Source organism: Cebus imitator, unplaced genomic scaffold (genome assembly GCF_001604975.1).
Source record: "Cebus imitator isolate Cc_AM_T3 unplaced genomic scaffold, Cebus_imitator-1.0 Scaffold102, whole genome shotgun sequence".
In the NCBI taxonomy this organism is placed as follows: domain Eukaryota; kingdom Metazoa; phylum Chordata; class Mammalia; order Primates; family Cebidae; genus Cebus; species Cebus imitator.
In genome coordinates, this window is record NW_016107417.1 from 2003841 (window position 1) to 2024889 (window position 21049).

Here is a 21049-nt window from a genome sequence, read left to right on the forward strand (position 1 = left end):
CCTGCAGCTGCTGCTCCGTTCGCAAACTCACTTCCTGCTTCCGGCTCCCCCATTCATTGGGGCTCTGCGAACCCCGCCCCCTTTGGCCAACTGCCTGGTCCCGGGGATCAGATGGGCGTCAGTTCCAGCCAATAGACGTGCCGAGGCGACCTTCTCGGCCCGCCGGCTCCCGCCCCGCGGATTGGCCCCGCGGGCTCGGCCTTTTGTCCCCAGGCCGCACACGCGCCGGACCGGGGACCTCTGTGCCCCGCCTGGCCGCGGCCTAGTCCCGGCAGACCGGACTGACAAGGTCACCAAGCTGGCAAGGGTATCAGTGACTTGAGAACCCCCCCGCTTCCCCAGCCCCGATCCCGCTTTCCTTTGGGTTTCACCCCAGGGGCCCGGACCTCACTTTTGCAGGTGGGAACCTACACAATAGGAGTAATGTGGCTCCACCTTCCTCACGGGACTCGGGACCTGGGGTTGGAGACTTAGAGGCTGCAAAGCTATCGGTGCCGGGAATCCGGGCTACTGTCGAGCCGACTCGGGCCACGGCTGAGGTGGTCCCACCCGTGTAGGGGCGCTAAGAAACGCCTCGAGTGCTTCACTGCACCACCACCCACCCGCCACGGGCCTGGAAGCAGCCGCTAAACATTCCCGAGCCTCAGTTTCCTCAGCACAAACGGGCTGGCAGTTTCCTGGTGCTTGACAGAAGCCAGATGGCTGAGAAAGACTTCTGCGGCCCCAAAAGGGAGTCCAGGGCAGAGGCGGGCTTGCGGTCCACTTTTACAGGTCTGGACAGGCTCACACCTCGGTCTGAATGGGGCATGTGGAAGGACCTAGGCCGTGTGGCGGGGTAGTCTAAGTGAGGGCGCAGGGTCAGACCGGGGGTGGAGCGAGGTTGTCTGGAAGTTTTGGCTCTTTGAGCCGGAAAACCAGGCTAATAATTGAATCCAATCCAAGGGATATTATAGGTTGTGATGTGTTGACTGCAGTGCCACTCCCTATAGTTGTGAGGGGCTTTTAGGGACTGAAACCCCACAGTCTCCTTGCTGCGCCTGTGTCTAAGCCAGGCAGCGTCTGCCTACCAGACACCAGTTGCATCCACAAAGGCGCCCAAGGCCCTGCTTGGCACAAGAGTGTTACAAGCTTTTAGCTTTGATGATGACTTGTTATATGGGGGAGTTCAACAAGTTCGTCAGTGTCCTCAGGAAAGTCACCCCTCTTCTTTCCTGTGCCTCCATTTTAATTGTCTTTAAAATGGGTGTAAAGGGCTGGGTGTGGTGGCTCACGCCTGTAATCCAAGCACTTTGGAGGCCAAGGCAGGCGGATCACCTTAGGTCGGGAGTTCAAGACCAGCCTGACCAACATGGTGAAACCCCGTTTTTTTTTTTGTTTTTTTTTTTTGAGACGGAGTTTCACTCGTTACCCAGGCTGGAGTGCAATGGCGCGATCTCGGCTCACCGCAACCTCCGCCTCCTGGGTTCAGGCAATTCTCCTGCCTCAGCCTCCTGAGTAGCTGGGATTACAGGCACGCACCACCATGCCCAGCTAATGTTTTTTGTATTTTTAGTAGAGACGGGGTTTCACCATGTTGACCAGGATGGTCTTCATCTCTTGACCTCGTGATCCACCCGCCTCGGTCTCCCAAAGTGCTGGGATTACAGGCTTGAGTCACCACGCCCAGCCTACCCCGTTTTTTTAAAAAAAAAAAAAAAAAAGTAAAATGGGTGTAAAGTTGACTGACAGGTGAAGTTGAAATATGCACAGGTAAAGGAGGTAGTGCTGTCCATTGCCAGCAGGGGCAGCTCAGGCAAGCAAAAGATTTCAGTGCTCTCAGGATCCCCAACTAAGCTGCGTGATCACATTTTTATGATTACAGATAATATGAGCATGTACTGAGGTCCCTTGCTACCAGTTTGGCATGGAGGACCTTATTTAATTCTTGCAAAATTCCTGAGGTATCATCACTTTACCCATTGTACAAATGGGGAAACTGAGGCTGAGGTTCACCACCTGCTGTAACGCCACACAGTTCAGGCGTCCCTGAACTGGGGCCTGGCCTGATTCAGATCTCGCACCACACTGTCCCCTTCACCTGACTCCAACACACACACACACACACACACACACTCTCTCTCTCTCTTTCTCTCTCTCTCGCATGGAGCAGTCTATCACTGGAGTCATAACTCCCCAGCCTTGGCTCTTCCCCATGGGAATGAACAAGGGGTAGGTGAGGGGTAACACTTATGAATCAACTGTTACAGGTGCCCTCCATATATTCACAACCACCTGGCAAGGTAGTGACTGTTATTCCTTTTAACATTGAGGAAACAGGCTCTCAGAACTGGCAAAGGCAGAGCTGGGACAAGACCAGGGCTGTCTGATCCCCTCCACCAATACCTGAGTACTTGGAAGAGTTGGATTTTTAGTGCTTCGTTGTATATATATGGGGGGAGAGAAGTTGGAATGCTCCAATGCTTCCTGCAGCATCCCCACCCTCCTTCTTGCCCCCAGTGCATCAGTGCCATGCTCTGGAAGCAAGAATCTGATCACACCCTCCTCCTCTCATCACATGTGGTGCCCTCGATCCTTACAATAGCCCAGGCCTGGTCTCCCTGGCCCCAACCAACTGTGCGGCCTTGGGCAGGTCCGTCCTTCCCCTTGGAATCTGCACTCCCCTAGGCTCTGCCATCCGCCTTCTCCGGGGGACCCAGATCAGGTCAGGCCTGTACTCAGACCTTCTTCTCTTCATCTCCAGAACAGCCATCTGTCTTCCTGGCTCACTAACCTGAGGGATGGTCTGGGAGCAACCCCAGCAACATCCCCACCTGTGGTCAGGATGAGCAGGAATCTAGTTCAGGCTTGGCTTCCACAGCAATCAAGGCCCAACAGGCCCCAGCAACCTTCCCCACTCCCCATTCCTTTTTGGGGCCCCCCTCCACACTGGGCATGTTTCCTGCCATGCCATGCTGTTCCCCTCACCTGGGCTGCCCTCCCAACTCTCCCTGCCTCTGGAGATGCTCTGCCATTCAAGACTTGGCTCAGTCTCCAGGTCCTTCCTGGGCCTTCTATAGCTCCTGGTTCTCACTCCTCCAAACACTTCCAGTCTGGCTGATGGCCCACTGCATGCTGACCTGGGGTGCAGGTGGTCAGCACAGGTGTGGGGGTCAGCTTCCAGCACAAGCACAGGTAGGTCTTTCCGCAGACCATGGGCTGCCAGAGGCAGGGCCTTGCCCACTGCAGGGGACCTGTGCAGGGCTGGGCATGAAGCAGGTGCTTGCCCACCAATCCAGTATCCAAAACCCTGCTTGGGTCACCCCCAACGCTGTTGAAGGAAAGCAACACTGTGATGCAGAGGAGCAGCTGTGGATTCAAATCCTGGCTTGGTCACTTTCTAATTGTGTGACTTGGTGAATCTGCCCTCATCTCCTCAGAAACACAAATGGCAACACCTCCCTTCTTGGGTTACTATGAGGATTAAATAACAAAACCTCCAAGAAGCAGAGCCTGGTGTCTGGAGAGTGCTCAATGGACATAGTTATTATTATCATCAGCACAGTGCGGGGCACATGGTGGGCATTCAGGGATGATGGCCCTTGTGTCACAGCCGACACTCTTGACCAGTGAGTCCTCTCTCCTCCCTTTGTTAACTCCTGACCATCCACAAATGAGTTTCAGAATCCTCCATCCAGCATCTTCCTTGGTCACAATCTTCCCTGGTCACATGGTCTCAACCTTTTGCTCCACCTCCTTCTCTGTCCCCCTGCAGTCCATGCTCTAGCCACCCTGAATCTGTCCCTGGATTCCTGGCTTACTGACACCTGAGCCTGTGCACAGGCCCTCCCTTCTGTATAGAGCACGCTTCCCATCCTGTGGACCCGGAGGGTTCTGAGCAGCCATTGAGGCTGAGCTCCTATGCCACCTCCTCCGTGAAGCCTCCCTCACTTTTCCATGACCAGTGAGGCCTGCCACAGCCCAATCATACTCTGATCCTGGCACACATGAAGCTGTGTTGCCATTTGGTAACGGTCTGTCATCCACTAGACTGTGAACTCTGCCAGGTGGGGAACCAGGTCTGATTGCCTCTGTATCCCCAGAGACCACTTAGCACAGAGTCCAGCCCACTGGCTATCAGCAAATGCTTGGCCCAGCCTGCCACCTACCCACCACTCACTCTGGGGCTGGAGGCATTGCACGCATGCGGGGCACGTGGGACTTGTGAGGGCAGCTGAGCATCGAGGTTTATAGAGGAACCCAGGGTGGCAGCAAGAAGGATAAGTGTCTGAAACTGGGTTGGCAGGCTCAGGGCACAGCCAGCCTAAGCTGGGGGTCAGGGGCCCCTGACCCCTTCACTCCCCCAGGGGCACACAGTGTCGGCGGCACGATGTGGGATGCCCCAGGAAGGGCAAGGGCATGGGGCTGGCCTTTCCTCCATCAACCCAGGACAGAGCCAGTGCTGAAGGCCCCATTGGCATGACTGGGGTGGAGATCTCGGGGACCTCCTTGGGGGGGCCACAGTTGGGAGGAAGGGCGCAGCCCATCCAACATGTCCATCTGGTGTGGCTATATGCCAGCAGGGAGTGTCCCACATGCAGAGCTCCCTCTGGGCTGCAGGAGGTGGGGACCTGGGTGGGCAGGTGGGCACAGCAGCAGGGGGCTCCAGGGAGCCTAATCCAGTGGGCCCTGGAAAATGAGACGGACGCAGCCATGCTCGCCGGTAAGCCAGGCCCCGCAGAAGGGGCAGGCAGCATGGAAAGCGTGGGTGCCGTGGGGCAGTGGTGTCTGGGCCCAGTAGCGGGCAGTCTTCTCAGAGCAGACGTGGCCACAGGGTGCAAAGGCATGGCTGGGCGGCCCAGGGTCCAGGCAGAGGCCAGCCTCCTGGCCAAGCCACAGGGGCACATAGGGCCCCACAAGGCGGCAGAGAGGACATTCACGTTCCTGGGGGCCCCGCTCCCGCCGGCAGCCCCAGCCGTGGTAGCCATGGACGTGCCCGCAGCGGACGTAGACCCAGGGCTGCTGTTTGTCAGGTGCCGTGCGGCCACGGGCTGGGCTAGGGAAGGCCAGAGTGCTGAGGCCCACGGGGCACTGGGGCCGCGCTGCATTTGCCTCCTGCCGCTGGGCCTCCAGTTGCTTCAGTGTGGGAGCCCGCAGCAGCCCCGCTGGTGTGCGCCACAGCAGTGTGGCCCCACATAGGTCGATGAGAGAGCCGTCCTGTAGCACGTTGGACTCGTTTTCCACCTGCCAGAGGCAGTAGAAGGGCCTTACTGCTCAAGAGGCCCCTAATGAGCCCTCAGGTCCATCCCACGGAGCCTCCCTGGAGAGGACACCTTGGCTGGCAGGGCAGGCAGGGCAGAGGGGCAAGGCAGGCTAGGAGGCCAAGCAGGCAGGCAGGTGCACCCCAGGCACATGCTGACCCCCCCTCCCGGCGGGGCATGGGCCTTGGTTTCCCCATCTGTCTAATCAGGAAGTCTGGACCCAGATAGAGTTTTTCTAAAATAAGATGTTTTCCAAAGTGCCCCCTCCTGGAAGAGGCAGGAAGACTTCTAACGAGGAATGCTCGGTACTTAGCCCAAAGCAGCTGTCCCAGTGGTTACAGTTAAAAGCAAAAACTCAGGAGCTGGGCTGCCCAGGCTGAATTCTGGCCTCACCATTGACTAACTGTGTCCCTGGTTGAGTAACTTAACCTCTCTCTATCTCAGTTTCCTCATCCTCAAGGTGGATTGCACCTTCGGGCATCTCAAATGGTTCTCGTGAAGATTAAATGAATCAATCAGGCTGGGTGCAGTGGCTCATGCCTGTAATCCCAGCACTTCGGGAGGCCGAGGCAGGTGGATCGCTTGAGCTCAGGTATTTAAGACCAGCCTGGTGAACATGGTAAAACCCCATCTCTCCTAAAAATACAAAAAGTTAGCTGGGTGTGGTGCGTCATGCCTGTAGTCCCAGCTACTTGGGAGACTGAGACAGGAGAATCACTTGAACCTGAGAGGCAGAGGTTGCAGTGAGCCTAGATCGTGCCATTGCACTCCAGCCTGGGCCACAGAGTGACACTCCATCTCAAAAAAAAAATAATAATAAAAATAAATAATCAATCGATGTAAAAACTTGGAACAGGGCATGGCAAATTGTGGGTGCTCAAGCAGAGTAGGCCTGTGAATCATTCACATGCATTGTTTTAACAAATAATGCTTCCCTAGACCTCCCAGCAGAGTTGACGCTCTGGAAAGAAAAGCCATGCTTTTCTCTGAGGTTTTGCATCTCCTTGGCCGATGTGCTCATGCCTGGGAAGAGCAGCGCATGGCCCATTTGAGGAGCACAGCCATGTGACCTTGGGCATCCCCTGCCCCTCTCTAGGACTTACTCCTGCTCCTAACCTCACCTCTCTGATCTGTACCACAAGGAGCTTCCACTAACACCTGTGTCAGAACTATTCTAAGGACACTTTCCTCCTGGGAGAAAAGAACAGTGCTAAACCTGTCTGAACGTGACAGACGTGCTGAAAACTGCCAAGACTTTAGGCTATAAACTGCTCGCACATAGGCCAAGTGTCACTCTTATAAGAGAGTATGATTTTTTTAAGCTGCCAGCAGCCTCAAAGCCACCTGGGACTGCACAGTATGTCTGTGTGCGCCTTGCTTTGCATCACCCCCTGGACCTCCAGTGGTATGCACGCTATGCTTGCGGACCCTGGTCTGTCTGCCTGTCTGTGGGACAAGTGGCACATGCCAAGAACTCCCTGAGTCTGGGATTCCCCAACATGGAGCCTGTCGGGGTTCCCTGCGGCAGAAGGACTAGAGATCATTTCCTGGCTTGGGCAGGGAGATGGGCAGCTTGTGAGGGCCTGGCAAGGATGGGGGTGGGACATGGAGTGGACCACCTACCAGCTTGCCCCGCTGCTGGGCTGAGCGGCTGTCCCGCAATGTGTACACATTCCCACAGACCGAGATCTCCCGCCAGACACCCGGGGCTGAGTCCTCGGAGAAGCCGCCTGCCGGGTGCATCACCAGGACTCCATTGGTGGTCAGTCCATCCATCAGGCCATCTGGGGTCCGCCATTTGGCCGCCCGCTCCTGGGACCACATAAGGGATCAGATCATATCCCCCAGTGGCCCACCAGCAGGCCATGTGCCAGAGGCACTGCCCCTCTACTCTCAAGTTTAGAGATGGACCAGAGAGGCCTGGCATTGAAGCTGCATGACTTGAGCATCTCTCTGGGCTTCACTTTGCTCATCGGTTAGCTGGGGTTGCTAAGCCCTGCCAGGACCATCATTTGAATTACTGTGGGTTGGTTCACCCCAAGATGTTGCACCTCCCCAGCCTACCCCTTGCCTCACAGATAGAGTTGGTCCCTTCCTGGGGGCTCACTCACTCCAAGGAAGATGTTGCTGGAGGCGTCGAAGCCAGCGGCATAGATGCGGGCAGTATAGGGCGGCCGGCGGTCACAGAGGATGCGGCAGGCATAGCGGGAGATGGTGCTCTGGGCAGAAGGGCCCTCGGCAGCCCCTCCTCCAGGGGATGTGTCTGTTACTACGAAGTCAATCATGTTCTCCGTGGAGCGGCCAATCTGTGAGGACAAGGAGGGCAAGCAGGGACTGCCTGTGCACAGGGGACTCCCATGGGCTTCCCCACCTAGAGTACCAGCAGCTGCTCTGTATGTAAGGCCACCAAACAAGGAGGCTGCTAAACCTTGAGGAAGCGGCAGTACCAACTCCTTAGGTCCTCTAGGTTCCCAGATGGGGTCTCCAAGTCCAAGAAGCCATGGCCTGGAGCTTCTCCTTCTCTGTTGCCCCCAGCGCTGGGGATCGACCCACTCAATAAATACCAGTTAATTTGCTGACAGGATAATTAATAATAATATAATAATAATATCTGCTGCTCAAATGTTAGCAGCTGATAGTGAATTCTGAGTAACTATTTGCCATAGGCCAGCCACCATGCTAAGCATTTTACGTGCAATGCCTAAGTTAATCTTCCCGTGGGGTGGGTACTATTAAGGGCGTCATTTTACAGATGAGTAAACCAAGGCCCAGAGAACTTAAGTGACGCTGGCTGGGCGAGGTGGCTCACGCCTGTAATTCTAACACTTTGGAAGGCCAAGGCGGGTGGATCACCTGAGGTCAGGAGTTCAAGGCCAACATGGTGAAACCCCGTCTCCACTAAAAATACAAAAATTAGCCAGGCGTGGTGGCGCATGCCTGTAATCCCAGCTACACAGGAGGCTGAGGAAGGAGAATCACTTCAACCCAGGAAGCAGAGGTTGCAGTGAGCCAAGAGTCTGCCACTGTACTCCAGTCTGTGTGATGAGAGCAAGACTCCATCTCAAAAAAGAGAAAAATGAACTTAAGTGATGGAGCCAAAATCTGAACCTACACATTAGCCTCTCACACCTGAACTCCTGAGCTATGTGACCTCCCACAGTCTAGGAGTCGTGAGTTTGAGCCTTGATACAGCCGCTGACTTGCTGTATGACTCTGCAGTCAGCAGCCCACAATGGGACATCCTGCTTCCTCGTCTGAAGAGAAGCAACTTTCCCATGGCCTCCCATCCTGTAGCCTCACCTGAAATGCTTGCAGAGCCTAGAGGCCTGGTGGCCAGGAGGTGTGTGGAGAGGCCTGAGCATACCTGGAACATGTCTGTGTCACTATCATGTGTATACTCCACTATGACTGAGTGGCTCCGGGACAATGTGTACGAGATGCTGTGCTGGCCACGGTTACTCAGTGCCTGAGGGGAGAAAAAAGTCACTTGCCAGGGTGTGCAGCCATGATAAAGGTATGCCTTGAGCCAGCAGCTGGAGCTCAAGGCCCAGCAGCCACTCCCTGGGAAGGGGGCAGCTCCATCCTTTGCAGAGGGTGGACAGTGCAGTGGGTGTTTCACATGATTTAAACCCTGCAGTCACCCTAAGAATTTTCAAGTAATTGCCTCCTCCAAACTGCCTGAGGTTGCTGGGATACCAGGGAGCAGTGGCACAGTCAGAGGGTTGGGATATTCCGTGGTGCCAGAGGATGGACCACAAATGGGGTTACCAGTCTGGGCGTGGTGGCTCACACCTGTAATCCCATCACTTTGGGAGGCCCAGGCGGGCGGGTCACTTGAGGTCAGGAATTTGAGACCAGCCCAGCCTGGCCAACATAGCAAAACCCTGTCTCTACTAAAATATAAAAATTAGCCAGTTGTGGTGGTGCCTGCCTGTAGTCCCAGCTACTCAGGAGGCTGAGGTGGGTTGAACCCAGGAAGTGAAGGTTGCAGTGAGCTGAGATCACACCACTGGACTCCAGCCTGGGTGACAGAGCGAGACTCTCTCAAAAACAAAAAAGAATGGGGTTATTATTCCCATTTTACAGTTGAAGGAACTGCAGGTCAGAGGGAAACTGGCCTAAAGGCACACCTGGAAATATCAGAGGCTGAATTCTAATCCAAATCCTCTAAAGCCAAAGGTTTTTCCTTTACCATTGCAGTGTGACTGTCACCTCCCACTCTCTGAACCTTAGCTGCCTCTAAAATGGTGCAGCTCATTTCCATCCATTTCCATTTCCATTGGATGGAAAGAAGCAGCACTGTCTTAGAGGTAGCCAAGGTTCAGAGAGGTCCAGTGGTCAAGGAAGCATTTTGCAAATTGTAAAGAACTGTGCACATTGCAAAGGATTTCTCATTACCATTCTCGGCTAGCCCAATAAGCAGTGAGTGATGACACAAAGTGGGCTCCCCTGTTGCAGTGGGGGGCTGTGGGCAGGTAGGACTGGGAAGGCCAAAGATCTGGGCCTTGGGCAGGACTGGCGCTCAGGTCTATGGGTCAGTTGCTTGCCTTGGAGACGAGCGGCGTGGAGATGTGGTGCATGACATCTGGTTTCACTCCGTTGGCATGCGGCCGGCGGCTCAGTGCTAGGCGGCTTCGCCGGCGGCCCTTGTCCCCACTTGCCAGACATCCATTGTAGCTATAGATGTGGGGGGTTAAGAAGAAAGCGTTGCAACAGGAGACAGAGAAAGAGAGAGGGTGAACCCCTGATGAGACTTGGAGGAAACTGCCAACTTCTGGGGAGATCCTATGTTAATAAACAAGCTCTAGAAGCCCCTGAAACTAGAAGACCTACAATAACAAATTGGTGCACTGGGGAGTGGGTGGGGGGTGTCAGAACAGTTTCAAAAGCACTTTCATTCAGTTAACCAAGTATTTCCTGGACACTTGAGCCATGCCTGGTTCGGTGCTGTGCATGGGGGCAGTAGAGCACCACGGGGTCAGTTGTGGGCCCTCAGTGGAGAGGTTCCTCAGCTTCTCTATGAACCTAAATGCCAACTGCCATACCCAGACACAAGCCAAGGATGCCACAAGCCTAGAAGAAGAAAAGGGAATTCTGGCTCTAGGATCAGGTTTCTGGGAGAGGAAACACCTCTACTGGGTCTTGAAGAACTAGAAAGGGTTCACCTGTAGCAAACTGTCACTTCTCACACCACTACTAGGAACAAAAATGAAAGGAAAAAATGACCCACAACGCCACCACCTCCATGTCTATACACGTCAAATTTCCACCTGCCTTTCCAGCTCTTGTCTGGAGGGGATGGCTGTGAGAGGCAGAGAGTGGGTGAGTCACAGCTCTCACTGCTGCCATGGGCTACTGGCCCCGTGTCCCTGGCCTTCATGTTACCAATCACCTAATGGAATCTGTGCAGTGGCCTGCCAGGCAAGTGGCTTTCTGCCCGTCTTACACATAAGAGAAATCAAGGCTCAGGGAGGTAAAGTGACTTGCCTCAGGCTAGTAGGTGAAAATGTCCAGATTCGAGCCTGGCCTGTCCCACTCCAGACTTGCAGAAGCCCCTCTAGATGGAGGCTCACCCTAAGCAAAGGCCCCAAGGCTGTCAGGGTCTGACGAGATCGGGGAATGGTGACTTTGGTGGTGAAGTGTGGTAGGGAGATGATGCTGGTGGGAAGGTTCTGAACTCCAGGCTGAGGACGTTATTCTGTAAGCAGTGGGGAGCCAGGAAGTTTTGGGAAAAGGAAGGGACAGGACAAATAGCTGCCAAATACAAACAAGGCCGCTTGAATCAGAATCTTCCAGGGAATTTGTTAAAATCCAGGTGAGGTCGGGTGCGGTGACCCATATCTGTAATCCCAACACTCTGGGGGGCCAAGGCGGGCAGATTGCCTGCGGTCAGGGGTTTGAGACCAGCCTGGCCAACATGGTAAAACCCCATGTCTACCAAAAATACAAACATTAGCCAGGATTGATGGGTGCTTGTAATCCCAGCTACTCAGGAGGCTGAGGCAGGAGAATCACTTGAACCAGGGAGGCGGAGGGTGCAGTGAGCTGAGATCATGACACTGTATTCCAGCCTGAGCAACAAAGCAAGACTCTGTCTCAAAAAAAAAAAAAAAAAATCCAGATTCCCTGGGCCTACCCACTGTGACAGTGATTCTGTAGGCTTGGAGAGGGCCTGTCAATGTATATTTTGAATGTTCTCCAGCCATCTCTGATGTGCAGCCAGTGTGGACTCTGCTCTGCAGGGGGCTGCCAGGCGGGCCCACACCCGTGGGTCTGCAGCTTCCCACATTAGTGGCCTTGCCTTGGGCTGGAAAGCCAGTCCTGCCTGTGGGATATGAAGCAGCTACTTTTCCAAGGCAAGCTCTCCCAAGGGAGACATCACTTTTGCCCTTGTGAGCTCTTCCCACACATGGGCAGGGGCAGGCCTTGAGGTGGGGCAGTTCAGGACACAGGCTTGGGCCTGGCTTAAATCTGGCTCTTCCGCTTATCACATGACCTCTGTAAAATGGAGCTAATTTTTTAGGACCTGCCTCGGAGGTTCATTTTGAGAACTAAATGAGACAAAGCATTTAAAAGTGCTTGGCACAAAGTTTGGCATATTTATAGCAAGCCCTTGATAAGTGTTCACTATTACTGTTTTCTTTTTTAAAGCACATGTCAACAAACAGCAGCCTTTTGTTAAAAATCATAATGATATAGCTTATCAAATAGTTTCTTTAGGACTGATGGCAGAGAGAGGCCAAAAGGAGACCTGGTTGGGAGAGGAGAAAGAGGGAAGAGGGTATGTCCCTGGGGAAAAAGCTGAGTGGATGGTGCAGGGATCCTGGTCAGACGGAGACCAGGAAGGGATGAGGTTGGCCCGGCCGCCAGTTCACGTGGCTTCCTCTCTCCTGGCCTTCGCTTTCCCATCTGCAGTGTGCGGGTCAGCTGTGGCTTAGTGAAAGTGCACTAGACCTAGAGTAAGAAAGACCTAGGTCCAAATCCCAGCCCTGCCACTTACCAGCTGTGTGCCCTTGGGCCAGTCACTTCCCCTCTCTGAGCCTCGGTTTCCTCACCTCCTTCCTCACAGCATCTTTGTGAAGATTGAAATGAAATAATGTCCATGAAAGGGCTTGGCACAGGCCTGCCTCCCAGAACACTCGATATGTGCTGGGCGCTGTTCTATGTACTTTACAGAAATCACCTCATTCATTCCTTCTGACAACCCTCTGAGGAAGGGATTATTATCATCCCCATTTGCAAAACAGGGGAAACAGAGGCACAGGGAAGTTCAGCAACTTGCAGAGGCAGGATTTGAACTCAATCAAGAATTCTTCACCCCACACCACACATACTAGGTGCTTTAGGAAAGGCAGCTGGTGTTACGTTTTTCTCATCTGATCAGGAACTTGGGCAGTTAGAGATGTCACATTAATTTGTGAAAAATGGGAAGATAAAATAATAATTATGAATTGAGGTGGGTTTGGTCTATTTTGTCTTTCAGCTGGGAAGGTGAGGAGGGACAAACAGCAGAAAGCCCTACGTGGGGGAAGGAGGGGTCGGGGCCCTTGTTCTGGCTGCGCTGGGTGTGGGGGGGTGTCCAGTGCCTCACCCCTCCTAGGCCAGGGATGCTCACCCCAAGACAATGAGTTCACCATACTTGATGGGCTCCTCGCCTGGCTGTGCATCTTCACCGGGAGAGGAGAGAACGCAAGAGCCCTTGTTCCCCCGGTGCTGGAGGTCTGAGGTTCGGGGGGACCCCACTTCAGGGTTTCCTTCCAGCACCATTCTGGGCAGAGTGGGAGAGAAAAGAGCTTTGCAGGTTCCCACCCCAGCCCCGCTCAGTCCCAGCTCCAGCCTGCTGCAGGGCCGCCTAGGCTAAGGCAAGGGTGACCTTTCACCACCTCTACTGCTATGGCAACCACTTTCCCTCTGCCTCCTCTAAACTGCCTGAGGTTGCTGGGATACCAGGGATGGGTGGCACAGTCAGAGGGTCAGGATATTCAGTGGTGCCAGAGGGATGGACCAACTTGGGGTAGCCAGAGGCTACTTTTTGTCCAAGATCCCAATCTGGGATGTGCTTCAAAGAGGGGCACCCCATGAGTTGGGGGCCCTTACTCCTCATTGCAGACTCAGTTCCTGGATATAGTTCTTAGCCTCTGGACCTCTGGTTTAGTCCCTCTAATAGGTTCTTTGAATCTACCTGCCCATATGAATCTTTCTGCCCCTTCAAGGTCTAGGCCTCTGTCTGTCTGTCTGTTTTCTCAATGACTCTCTGTCCTCCCAGCTGCTGTCCTTTTCGCCATCTCTCTCCCCCATTCCCCGTCTCTGCCTGTCTGCCCGCCTCCGCCACACCATCCATCTGCCTCAGTCTCCCCATCTCGGCCTCCCCCTGCGGGCAGGCCAATGGACTCCTCCTGGGTGCTAGCCCTCCCCTCCCTCCCTCCCTGAGGTGTCTGTCTGCGTCCCGGCCACCCAGGTCTCAGGAGGCCTGTGGGGGCGGCGCTCCCCCCTTGAGCTCGGGCTGCAGCAGAGACGTCTCCCGCAGGCAGCCTGTTTGGAAAACATCCCCGCGCCGGAGGGACTGCACCGGGGCAGGCCCGCGCCCCGAGACGGGCAGAACGAGAACCGCGGCCCAGCGCCTACGCAGGTCGGGAGGCCTTTCCGCACAACACGCGCGCGCGCACTGCCCCGCACACCCCGGGCCCGGACAGCGCAGAGACCACCCGCACCCGCGACCGCAGGGACGCGCGGGCGCGCAGCAGCCACCGGCGCCCGCCCTCGGACCCACTCCCTCCGCCACCCCCAGACACGCAAACACGCCCCCCGCGCCCGGCGCAGCCCCCGCCCCCTCCGCCCCGGCGGCCTCACCTGGCCACGCTCCGGGCCCCGCTGGGCGCCACTCCCTCCCAGTCTAGCCCCTGCTCGGCCCCGGGCCGCTGCGACGGGATGGGCCCGGCCCGCGGCGGCTCCGCGCTGCCTCGTCACGGGGACACCCGGGGCCCGGGGAGGGGGATGAGCGCGAACCGCCACGCTCCGCCCCCTGTCCTGAGGCCCCGCCCCATTGCCCCCGCCCCTAGGAAAGCCCCGCCTCGCTCCAGACTCCGCCTCTTGCGGCGAAGCTTAGCCTTCGTCGGCGGATCTCCGCCCCTTCGCGGGAGACCACGCCCCTCCCCTGGCACCGCCCTCTGGCTAGGGAAGCTCCGCCCTCCACTCCGACTGAGGGACTCCCTTGCCCCTCCTCGCGGGCTCAGGACTTCCCCTTAGTCTACGCGACCCGTCCCCCATTTCAGGCTCCCCAGACTCCGCCTCCATTTCCGGGGACTCCAGGATTCTCCCAGAGACCCGGGCGCCCCCTCCCCACCGTAGATCGGGGCCCTCACATGGCGCTGGAGGCCCCTTCCCCAGCCTTAGGCCCGAGGACTCCCCACCTTCAGCTCCGACACCCCGCCTCCCATCTGTTTGGAGGGCAGAGAGTCATTGAGAAAACAGACAGACAGACAGAGGCCTAGACCTTGAAGGGGCAGAAAGATTCATATGGACAGGTAGATTCAAAGAACCTGTTAGAGGGACTAAACCAGAGGTCCAGAGGCTAAGATGGCGCCATGCAATTAGAGGAGAGGAGGAAAATGGCAAAGGCAAAAGGGGTGTGCGTCAGCAGTGGAGGCAGACCAGTTGACTAGAGTCGCAGACTTGTCTTCCAGCCCAGCTTGGGCATCCCCCATTCCCCTCCCCTCAGCCGCCTCCCCTCTGCCAGCACGCTTACACCACCCGACTTGCTGCAAAGGAATGAGACCTGTGGAGGAGCACAGCCCCTTCTGAGCCTGGGACTCGCGAGAGATCTCTTCTATGTCAGGCGCTGTGCCCTGTGCTTTGAGCAAATTAAACCCTTTACTTTAATCCTGGGAGGCAGGCATGATGGTTGCCCATTTTACAGATGAGGAAATAGATTTACAAAAGTGACTTACTTGTTGTAGTTTGCTAGAAATGGGCCAAGAGGGAATCTCAGCTGTATGACTGACTTCAGTCACAACTCCTAACTTCTGTACCTTGTGGTTCTGACTAGGGATGGCAGGATGGAGCCTCAGAGGTGCAGAAAAGAAAGCTTGTCTGCATCAGGTAAGGTCCCCATTGCTCAGTACTCTTGGTCTGGAACTATAATTAAAGGCTGGGTTATAGTTCCAGACCAAGTCTTTTGTATTGTGGGTGGTAGTGGTAGTGTTTTATGAGAAAATCAAGGAAGGCTGCACAGAGGAGGTGGCTTTTGACTTCCATCATGAGGGATGCATGGAAGTTTGCCTAAACATTCCTGAGAGAAAGCTGCTGCCACCCCACCCCCACAAACTTGTTGCACCTGAAGCTCCCAATCTACCAGACTCCCTTGGGGCCACCACATCCACCCCACTAGCTCCCCCACCTAAAAATAGCCAAAGATACCAACTGCTTTGCCAACTGTTCTGGGGCCCAGTGGCTAGATGAAACAAGAAAACATCAGATGGCACATTCTTTAGGGGATATGACACTAGTCACAGAGAATCTCCCTGGGAGACCCCCACCAAGCAGACCGCTGGGCTGCGGGCTACAGGTCACACAAACCCTGTGACACAGGGTAGCTGTCCTCGCTGATGCCTCCAGAGGCCTCTGTTGTGCCGCTGTGCACAGGGACCCTTGGACAGCCTCACTCCCTTGTGTACCCCCAGCTTTCAGTGCATTGCCTGCCAGAGCAGGTCCTCAGTGAACACACACTGAATCCCTGTTATAATCCCCAGTTTACACACCAGGGAGTCGAGGCTGAGGCAGAAGAAGCTTGCCCCAGGTCACAAGCCAGGCAGATGCAGAGCTGATGCTTCCAATTGACATTGGACTGCAGGGAGGAAAGTCTGAGGGGGATCACCAAGACTCACTGGAGAAGGAGGCAGGGATTTCTCCTGGGGGAGAGTACTGGGATTGGAGCTGTATGGTGGGCACAGCCAGACCTTCAGGGGCCTCAGGGAGCCTGGGCGTGCCCGATCCCAGGATTGCCCAAGTAAGGGAGAGGAAGGGAGAGTTAGGACACCAGCAGCAGACACAGATGCCAAAGTTCCAACGTTGGCTTCTGGCTCTAAATCCAGCCCTCTGCCCCAAGAACTCCAGCTTCTTAATCTCTCTAGGCCTCAGTTTCCTTATCCGTAAAATGGGAATCATAATAATGATACCTACATGTGGTGAAATAAGATTTTGCAGTATTGTTTTGAAATTCCTTTGTCAGCCCTCCCTTTTCTCTCTTCAATCTAGATCTTGTCCCTGTTGCATCAAAGAAAGGGACAAGTAAAGGAATAAGATATAAGCTTTATTTAATTCTTGGGTTCAAATGCCTGAAGGTGAGGGGCTTGGAATAGTTTGGAAAGGTAGTTGCATATCTAGTTGAGAAAACATGTTGAAGAAACAAAACAGGGCTGGGTGCAGTGGCTCACCCCAATGCTTTGGGAGCCTAAGGTAGGAGGATCGCTTGAGGCTAGGAGTTTGAGACCAGCCTGGGCAACATAGCAAGACCGTGTCTCTACAAAATTAAAAAATTAGCTGGGCATGGTGGTGCCCGCCTATAGTCTCAGCTAGTCAAGAAGTTGGGGAAGGAGAATCTCTTGAGCCCAGGAGATTGAGACTGCAGTGAGCTATGAACATACCACTGCACTCCACCCTCGGCAACAGAGTGAGATCCTGTCTCTAAAAAAAATTAGGAAGAAAAAAACAACAAACAAAACACAACCGCGACAAACTCCTTCTGGGCTGGGAGATTTGGAGAGGAGAAGGGAGAGCTAAGTTGCTGGGTTCTGCGCTTGAGGCCATGCTGGAGTGGGAGGGTAGGGTTGGGAAAAGACAGATCCCTCACGTAGATTTGGGGATCCAGGGCAAAGGCGACCTGGGCTTCAGTTCTCAGGCTATAGCTTTAGAGGAAAGCCCTAGAAGCAGGGTGACTACAGCAGTGTGTGGGGTTTGTGCTGTGTCTAGGAGGGCTGGTCTGTAGAGTCTTAGATGTGTGAGTGGCATGGGAAAGCCTTGAGATTTTTGTGCCTCAAAATTGCCAAGCTGAGTGAGGCTGGAGTGTCCTATGGGGTGGTGGATCAGGGTAACTGGACTGACAGCTAGAGGCCGGTAAGATACAGATATCTCAGTAGAAGCTAGCAAGGAAGGTAGCCGGCTACAGGGTCATTGGTCCGTAGGCTCCTGCTTCTCCCAGTGCCATGACACTGGGGAAGTCCCCTCAGATCTGAGAAACCATTCCAAGTAGAGGAGAAGGAGGTGGAAGAGTCCGAAGGAATGCATTTAAATCTGAAATGACTGAGAAAAGCTGAAACTTACTTTGATGACACTGTCTTCCAATAGGTGCAATGGGGACTGGAAAGAGAGATGATGTTTAGTTTTAGAACAGGGGTGAGCAACCTACAACCCCCGGGGCTAAATCTAGCCTGCTGCCTGTTTTTGTAATAATGTATGGGAGCATAGCCACATCTAGTAGATTATGTACTGTGTGTGGCTGTTTTCATGCTACAATGGCAGAGTTGAGTTGTGGTGAGAGGGACTGCATGGCTCTCAAAGTCTGAAATATTTACTGTCTGGCTCCTTACCAAAAAAAGTTAGCTTAATAAGCTGGAGAATCCCCTTGGGAGGAGGTGCTCTCACGTACCCAGCAGGTGAGTGGTGCTTTGGTGAAAGGCTAATGTTCCTTTGCAGAGAGACTTCCCCTTGGGATGTTTGAATGTCATGATAGCTGGGTCCTTCAGAGTGAGTGATGCAAGACAGCAAGAAAGAAGCTGCAGTGTCTTTTTTAAAAATTATTTTTGGCCAGGTGCGGTGGCTCACATCTGTAATTTCAGCACTTTGGGAGGCTGAGGCGGGCGGATCACCTGAGGTTGGAGTTTGAGTCCAGCCTGACCAACATGGAGAAACCCTGCCTGTACCAAAAATACAAAATTAGCCAGGCATGATGGCGAGTGCCTATAATCCCAGTTACTTGGGAGGCTGAGGTAGGAGAATCGCTTGAATCCGGGGGATGGCAGAGGTTGCAGTGAGCCAAGTTCACGCAACTGCACTCCAGCCTGGGCAACAAGAGTGAAACTGTCTAAAAAAAAATTATATATATATATATATATATATATATGTAATTTTTTCTTTTTGGCTTAGCCTCAAAAGCTACACACCTTCATTTCTGTCATATATGATTGGTTCCACAGATCAGCCCTATTCAGTGTGGGAAAAGACTACATGAGGAGGCAGGGATCATTGTGGGGGTTCTTGGAGGCTGGCTACCACAGACTGCCTTCTGACTCCCCTTTCATATTAAAAATGCATCCTCCCTCTCACCGACCCCCATCTTGCCCCATTACAGCATCCACTGGAAGTCTAAAAATCTCACCACCTTAATCAGGTCCAGGTGTGCATGAAGTCTCTTGGGTATGGATCCTTGGATATAACCCCTCAAGTACAGTTTCTTTCCATCTGAAAACCTGTGAATTAAAGAGATGTTATCTTCCCCCACAAACCCAACAAACAATGGTGGCATACGCTAACTGATATATATCTTTGTGTTCAAAAAGTGGCAATGACAGGGCACGGTGGCTCAAGCCAATAATCCCAGCACTTTGGGAGGCCAAAGTGAGTGGATCACTTGAGGCCAGGCATTTGAGACCAGCTTGGCCAACATGGCAAAACCCTATCTCTACTAAAAGTACAAAATTAGCTGGGTGTGGTGGCACATGCCTGTAATCCCAGCTACTCCGGAGGCTGAGGCATGAGAATCACTTGAGCCTGGGAGGCTGAGATGGCGCCACTACATTCCAGCCTGGGTGAAAGAGCAAGACTCTGTCTCAAAAACAAACAAACAAGCAAACAAAACAGGCCAGGCATGGTGGTTCACGCCTGTAATCCCAGGACTTTGGGAGGCCGAGGCAGGCGGATCGCAAGGTCAGGAGATGGAGACCAGGTACAGGTGAAAACTTGTACCTAGTAAAAATACAAAAAAATTAGCCGGATGTCGTGGCATACATCTGTATTCCCAGCTACTCAAGAAGCTGAGGCAGGAGGATCACTTGAACCTGGAAGGCAGAGGTTGCAGTGAGCCAAGATCATGCCATTGCACTCCACCCTGGATGACAGAGCAAGACTCTGTCTCAAAAACAAAACAAAACAAACAAGCAAACAAAAACAAAACGAAACAAAAACAAATGGGAATATGGGAGGCATGCAAGAGTCACTGGTGCCTAGAAATTGTCAACTCTAGCAAGATACAAGTTGGCAGTTCTTTAAGACTCCAAGACCTGAGAATAACAATCCATGGCTCTTGGCTCCTCCCTCTGGGCTCTTAATGCTACTTCCTGAATCATATTTCCTTTTCCATAAAAGGTAGCCTGTGTTTGCAGCTGAGTAGTTTTCTTGGCCTGCATCCTGTTTATAGAATTTTGGGGATCCAAATGTCTCTTTTCCATTTCTGTTGTCTCTGTCCTTTACAGTCCAAGCTGGCAGTGTTTCTGCCAGTACAATTCTCTTAAAGACTTTGTAGATTTCTATGGACCTTATTCACTTCTTTAGACTATGCCCACAAAACCCTTTGAGATAAGCCCCTCTCTACCTTGGGCTCATGCTGATAGACAAATCCTTTAATGCTTCTAGAAGCCCTTATTGTTTGAATGGTTCTATTGCCTTAGACCTGAAATCTTAGGGAATTTACAGCCATACTCTTGGCTTCAACTTTATACCATGTTTTTCTGATGTGATCTTTTTCCAGAAGCCATTTCTTAATTTTAGCATTGATTTTGGCTAGAGAAGCTGGGAATTTTCTTCTTTTTCTTCTTTCCTTCCTTCCTTCCTTGCTTCTTTCTTTTCCTTCCCTTCCTTCCTTCCTTCCTTCCTTCCTTCCTTCCTTCCTTCCCTCCTTCCTTCCATCTTTCTTTCTCTCTCTCTCTTTCTTTCTTTCGAGACAGAGTTTCACTCTTGTTTCCCACACTGGAGTACAAAATGGTCTGATGTCGGCTCATTGCAACCTCCACCTCCTGGGTTCAAGTGGTTCTCCTGCCTTAGCCTCCCAAGTAGCTGGGATTACAGGTATCTGCCACAACACTCTGCTAATTTTTGTATTTTCTTTTATTTTAATTAAACATTTTTTTAAATTTATTTTTTCTTTTTTTACTCCCCCCACATCAGGATGATTTTTGTATTTTTAGTAGAGTTGGTGTTTCACCCTGTTGGCCAGGCTGGTCTTGAACTCCTGACCTCATGTGATCTGCCCGCCTTGGTCTCCCAAAGTGCTGGGATTATAGGCATGAGCCACCATGCCCGGCCATCAGGTATTTAGTTTGTTTGTTTGTTTTGAGATGGAGTCTCCCTCTGTCACCCAGGTTAGAATGCAGTGGTGCGATATCAGCTCACTGCAACCTTTGCCTCCTGGGCGCAAGCAATTCTCCTGCCTCAGCCTCCTGAGTAGCTGGGATTATAGGAGAACTCCACTATGCCTGGCTAATTTTTGTATTTTTAGTAGAGACAAGGTTTTACTATGTTGGTCAGGCTGGTCTCAAACTCCTGACCTCATGATCCACCTGCCTCAGCCTCCCAAAATACTGGGATTACAGGAGTGAGCCACTGCGCCCAGCCAAGGTATTTCTTTATAGCAATGTGAGAATGGCCTAACATGCCTTAACTCTACAAACATGTTAAAAATTAGCCAGGTGTGGTGGCGCATACCTGTAATCCCAGCTACACCGGAGGCTGAGGCAAAAGGATTGCTTGAGCCTGAAAAGTAGCAGGTACAGTGAGCTATGATCGCACCAGCCTCGGCGAAAGAGTGAGACCTTGTCTTAATT

General features: G+C 53.2%; 2 protein-coding genes and 1 long non-coding RNA gene across 7 annotated transcripts in view; 1 reads left to right on the top strand and 2 right to left on the bottom strand.

Moving 5' to 3' along the window:
- DPP3 (dipeptidyl peptidase 3) overlaps positions 1 to 1288 on the bottom strand; it is a 31748-nt gene extending 30460 nt beyond the window's left edge. For 2 of the 3 annotated variants that reach the window (XM_017537056.2, XM_017537055.2), the window contains exon 1: positions 2 to 1286. In XM_017537056.2, coding sequence (XP_017392545.1) covers positions 2 to 53 — 52 coding nt within the window. In that variant the 5' untranslated portion in view covers positions 54 to 1286. Of the gene's footprint in view, position 1 lies in introns of all 3 variants that reach the window. The other variant, XM_017537059.2, reaches the window with a different exon arrangement.
- Positions 198 to 7293, top strand: LOC119472468. Its single transcript, XR_005201614.1, has 4 exons — positions 198 to 399; positions 5682 to 5856; positions 6560 to 6642; positions 6919 to 7293. It is a non-coding gene; the product is annotated as an uncharacterized LOC119472468 (long non-coding RNA).
- PELI3 (pellino E3 ubiquitin protein ligase family member 3) lies at positions 2284 to 14365 on the bottom strand. 3 transcript variants are annotated; one of them, XM_017537060.2, is made up of 8 exons: positions 14088 to 14270; positions 12853 to 13005; positions 12238 to 12309; positions 9785 to 9914; positions 8602 to 8703; positions 7349 to 7543; positions 6861 to 7049; positions 2284 to 5220 (listed from the first exon to the last, which is right to left on the bottom strand). In XM_017537060.2, exons 2-8 carry the CDS (start codon positions 13002 to 13004, stop codon positions 4651 to 4653), a joined length of 1410 nt encoding a protein of 469 aa, XP_017392549.1. In that variant the 5' UTR covers position 13005; positions 14088 to 14270; the 3' UTR covers positions 2284 to 4650. The 3 variants fall into 3 exon arrangements, with proteins under 3 accessions (XP_017392549.1, XP_017392550.1, XP_017392551.1); XM_017537061.2 differs by lacking the exon at positions 12238 to 12309 and having other exon boundaries at positions 14088 to 14365; XM_017537062.2 differs by lacking the exons at positions 12238 to 12309; positions 14088 to 14270 and adding an exon at positions 10130 to 10310 and having other exon boundaries at positions 12853 to 12928.
- Between the last annotated feature and the right edge of the window lie 6684 nt (positions 14366 to 21049).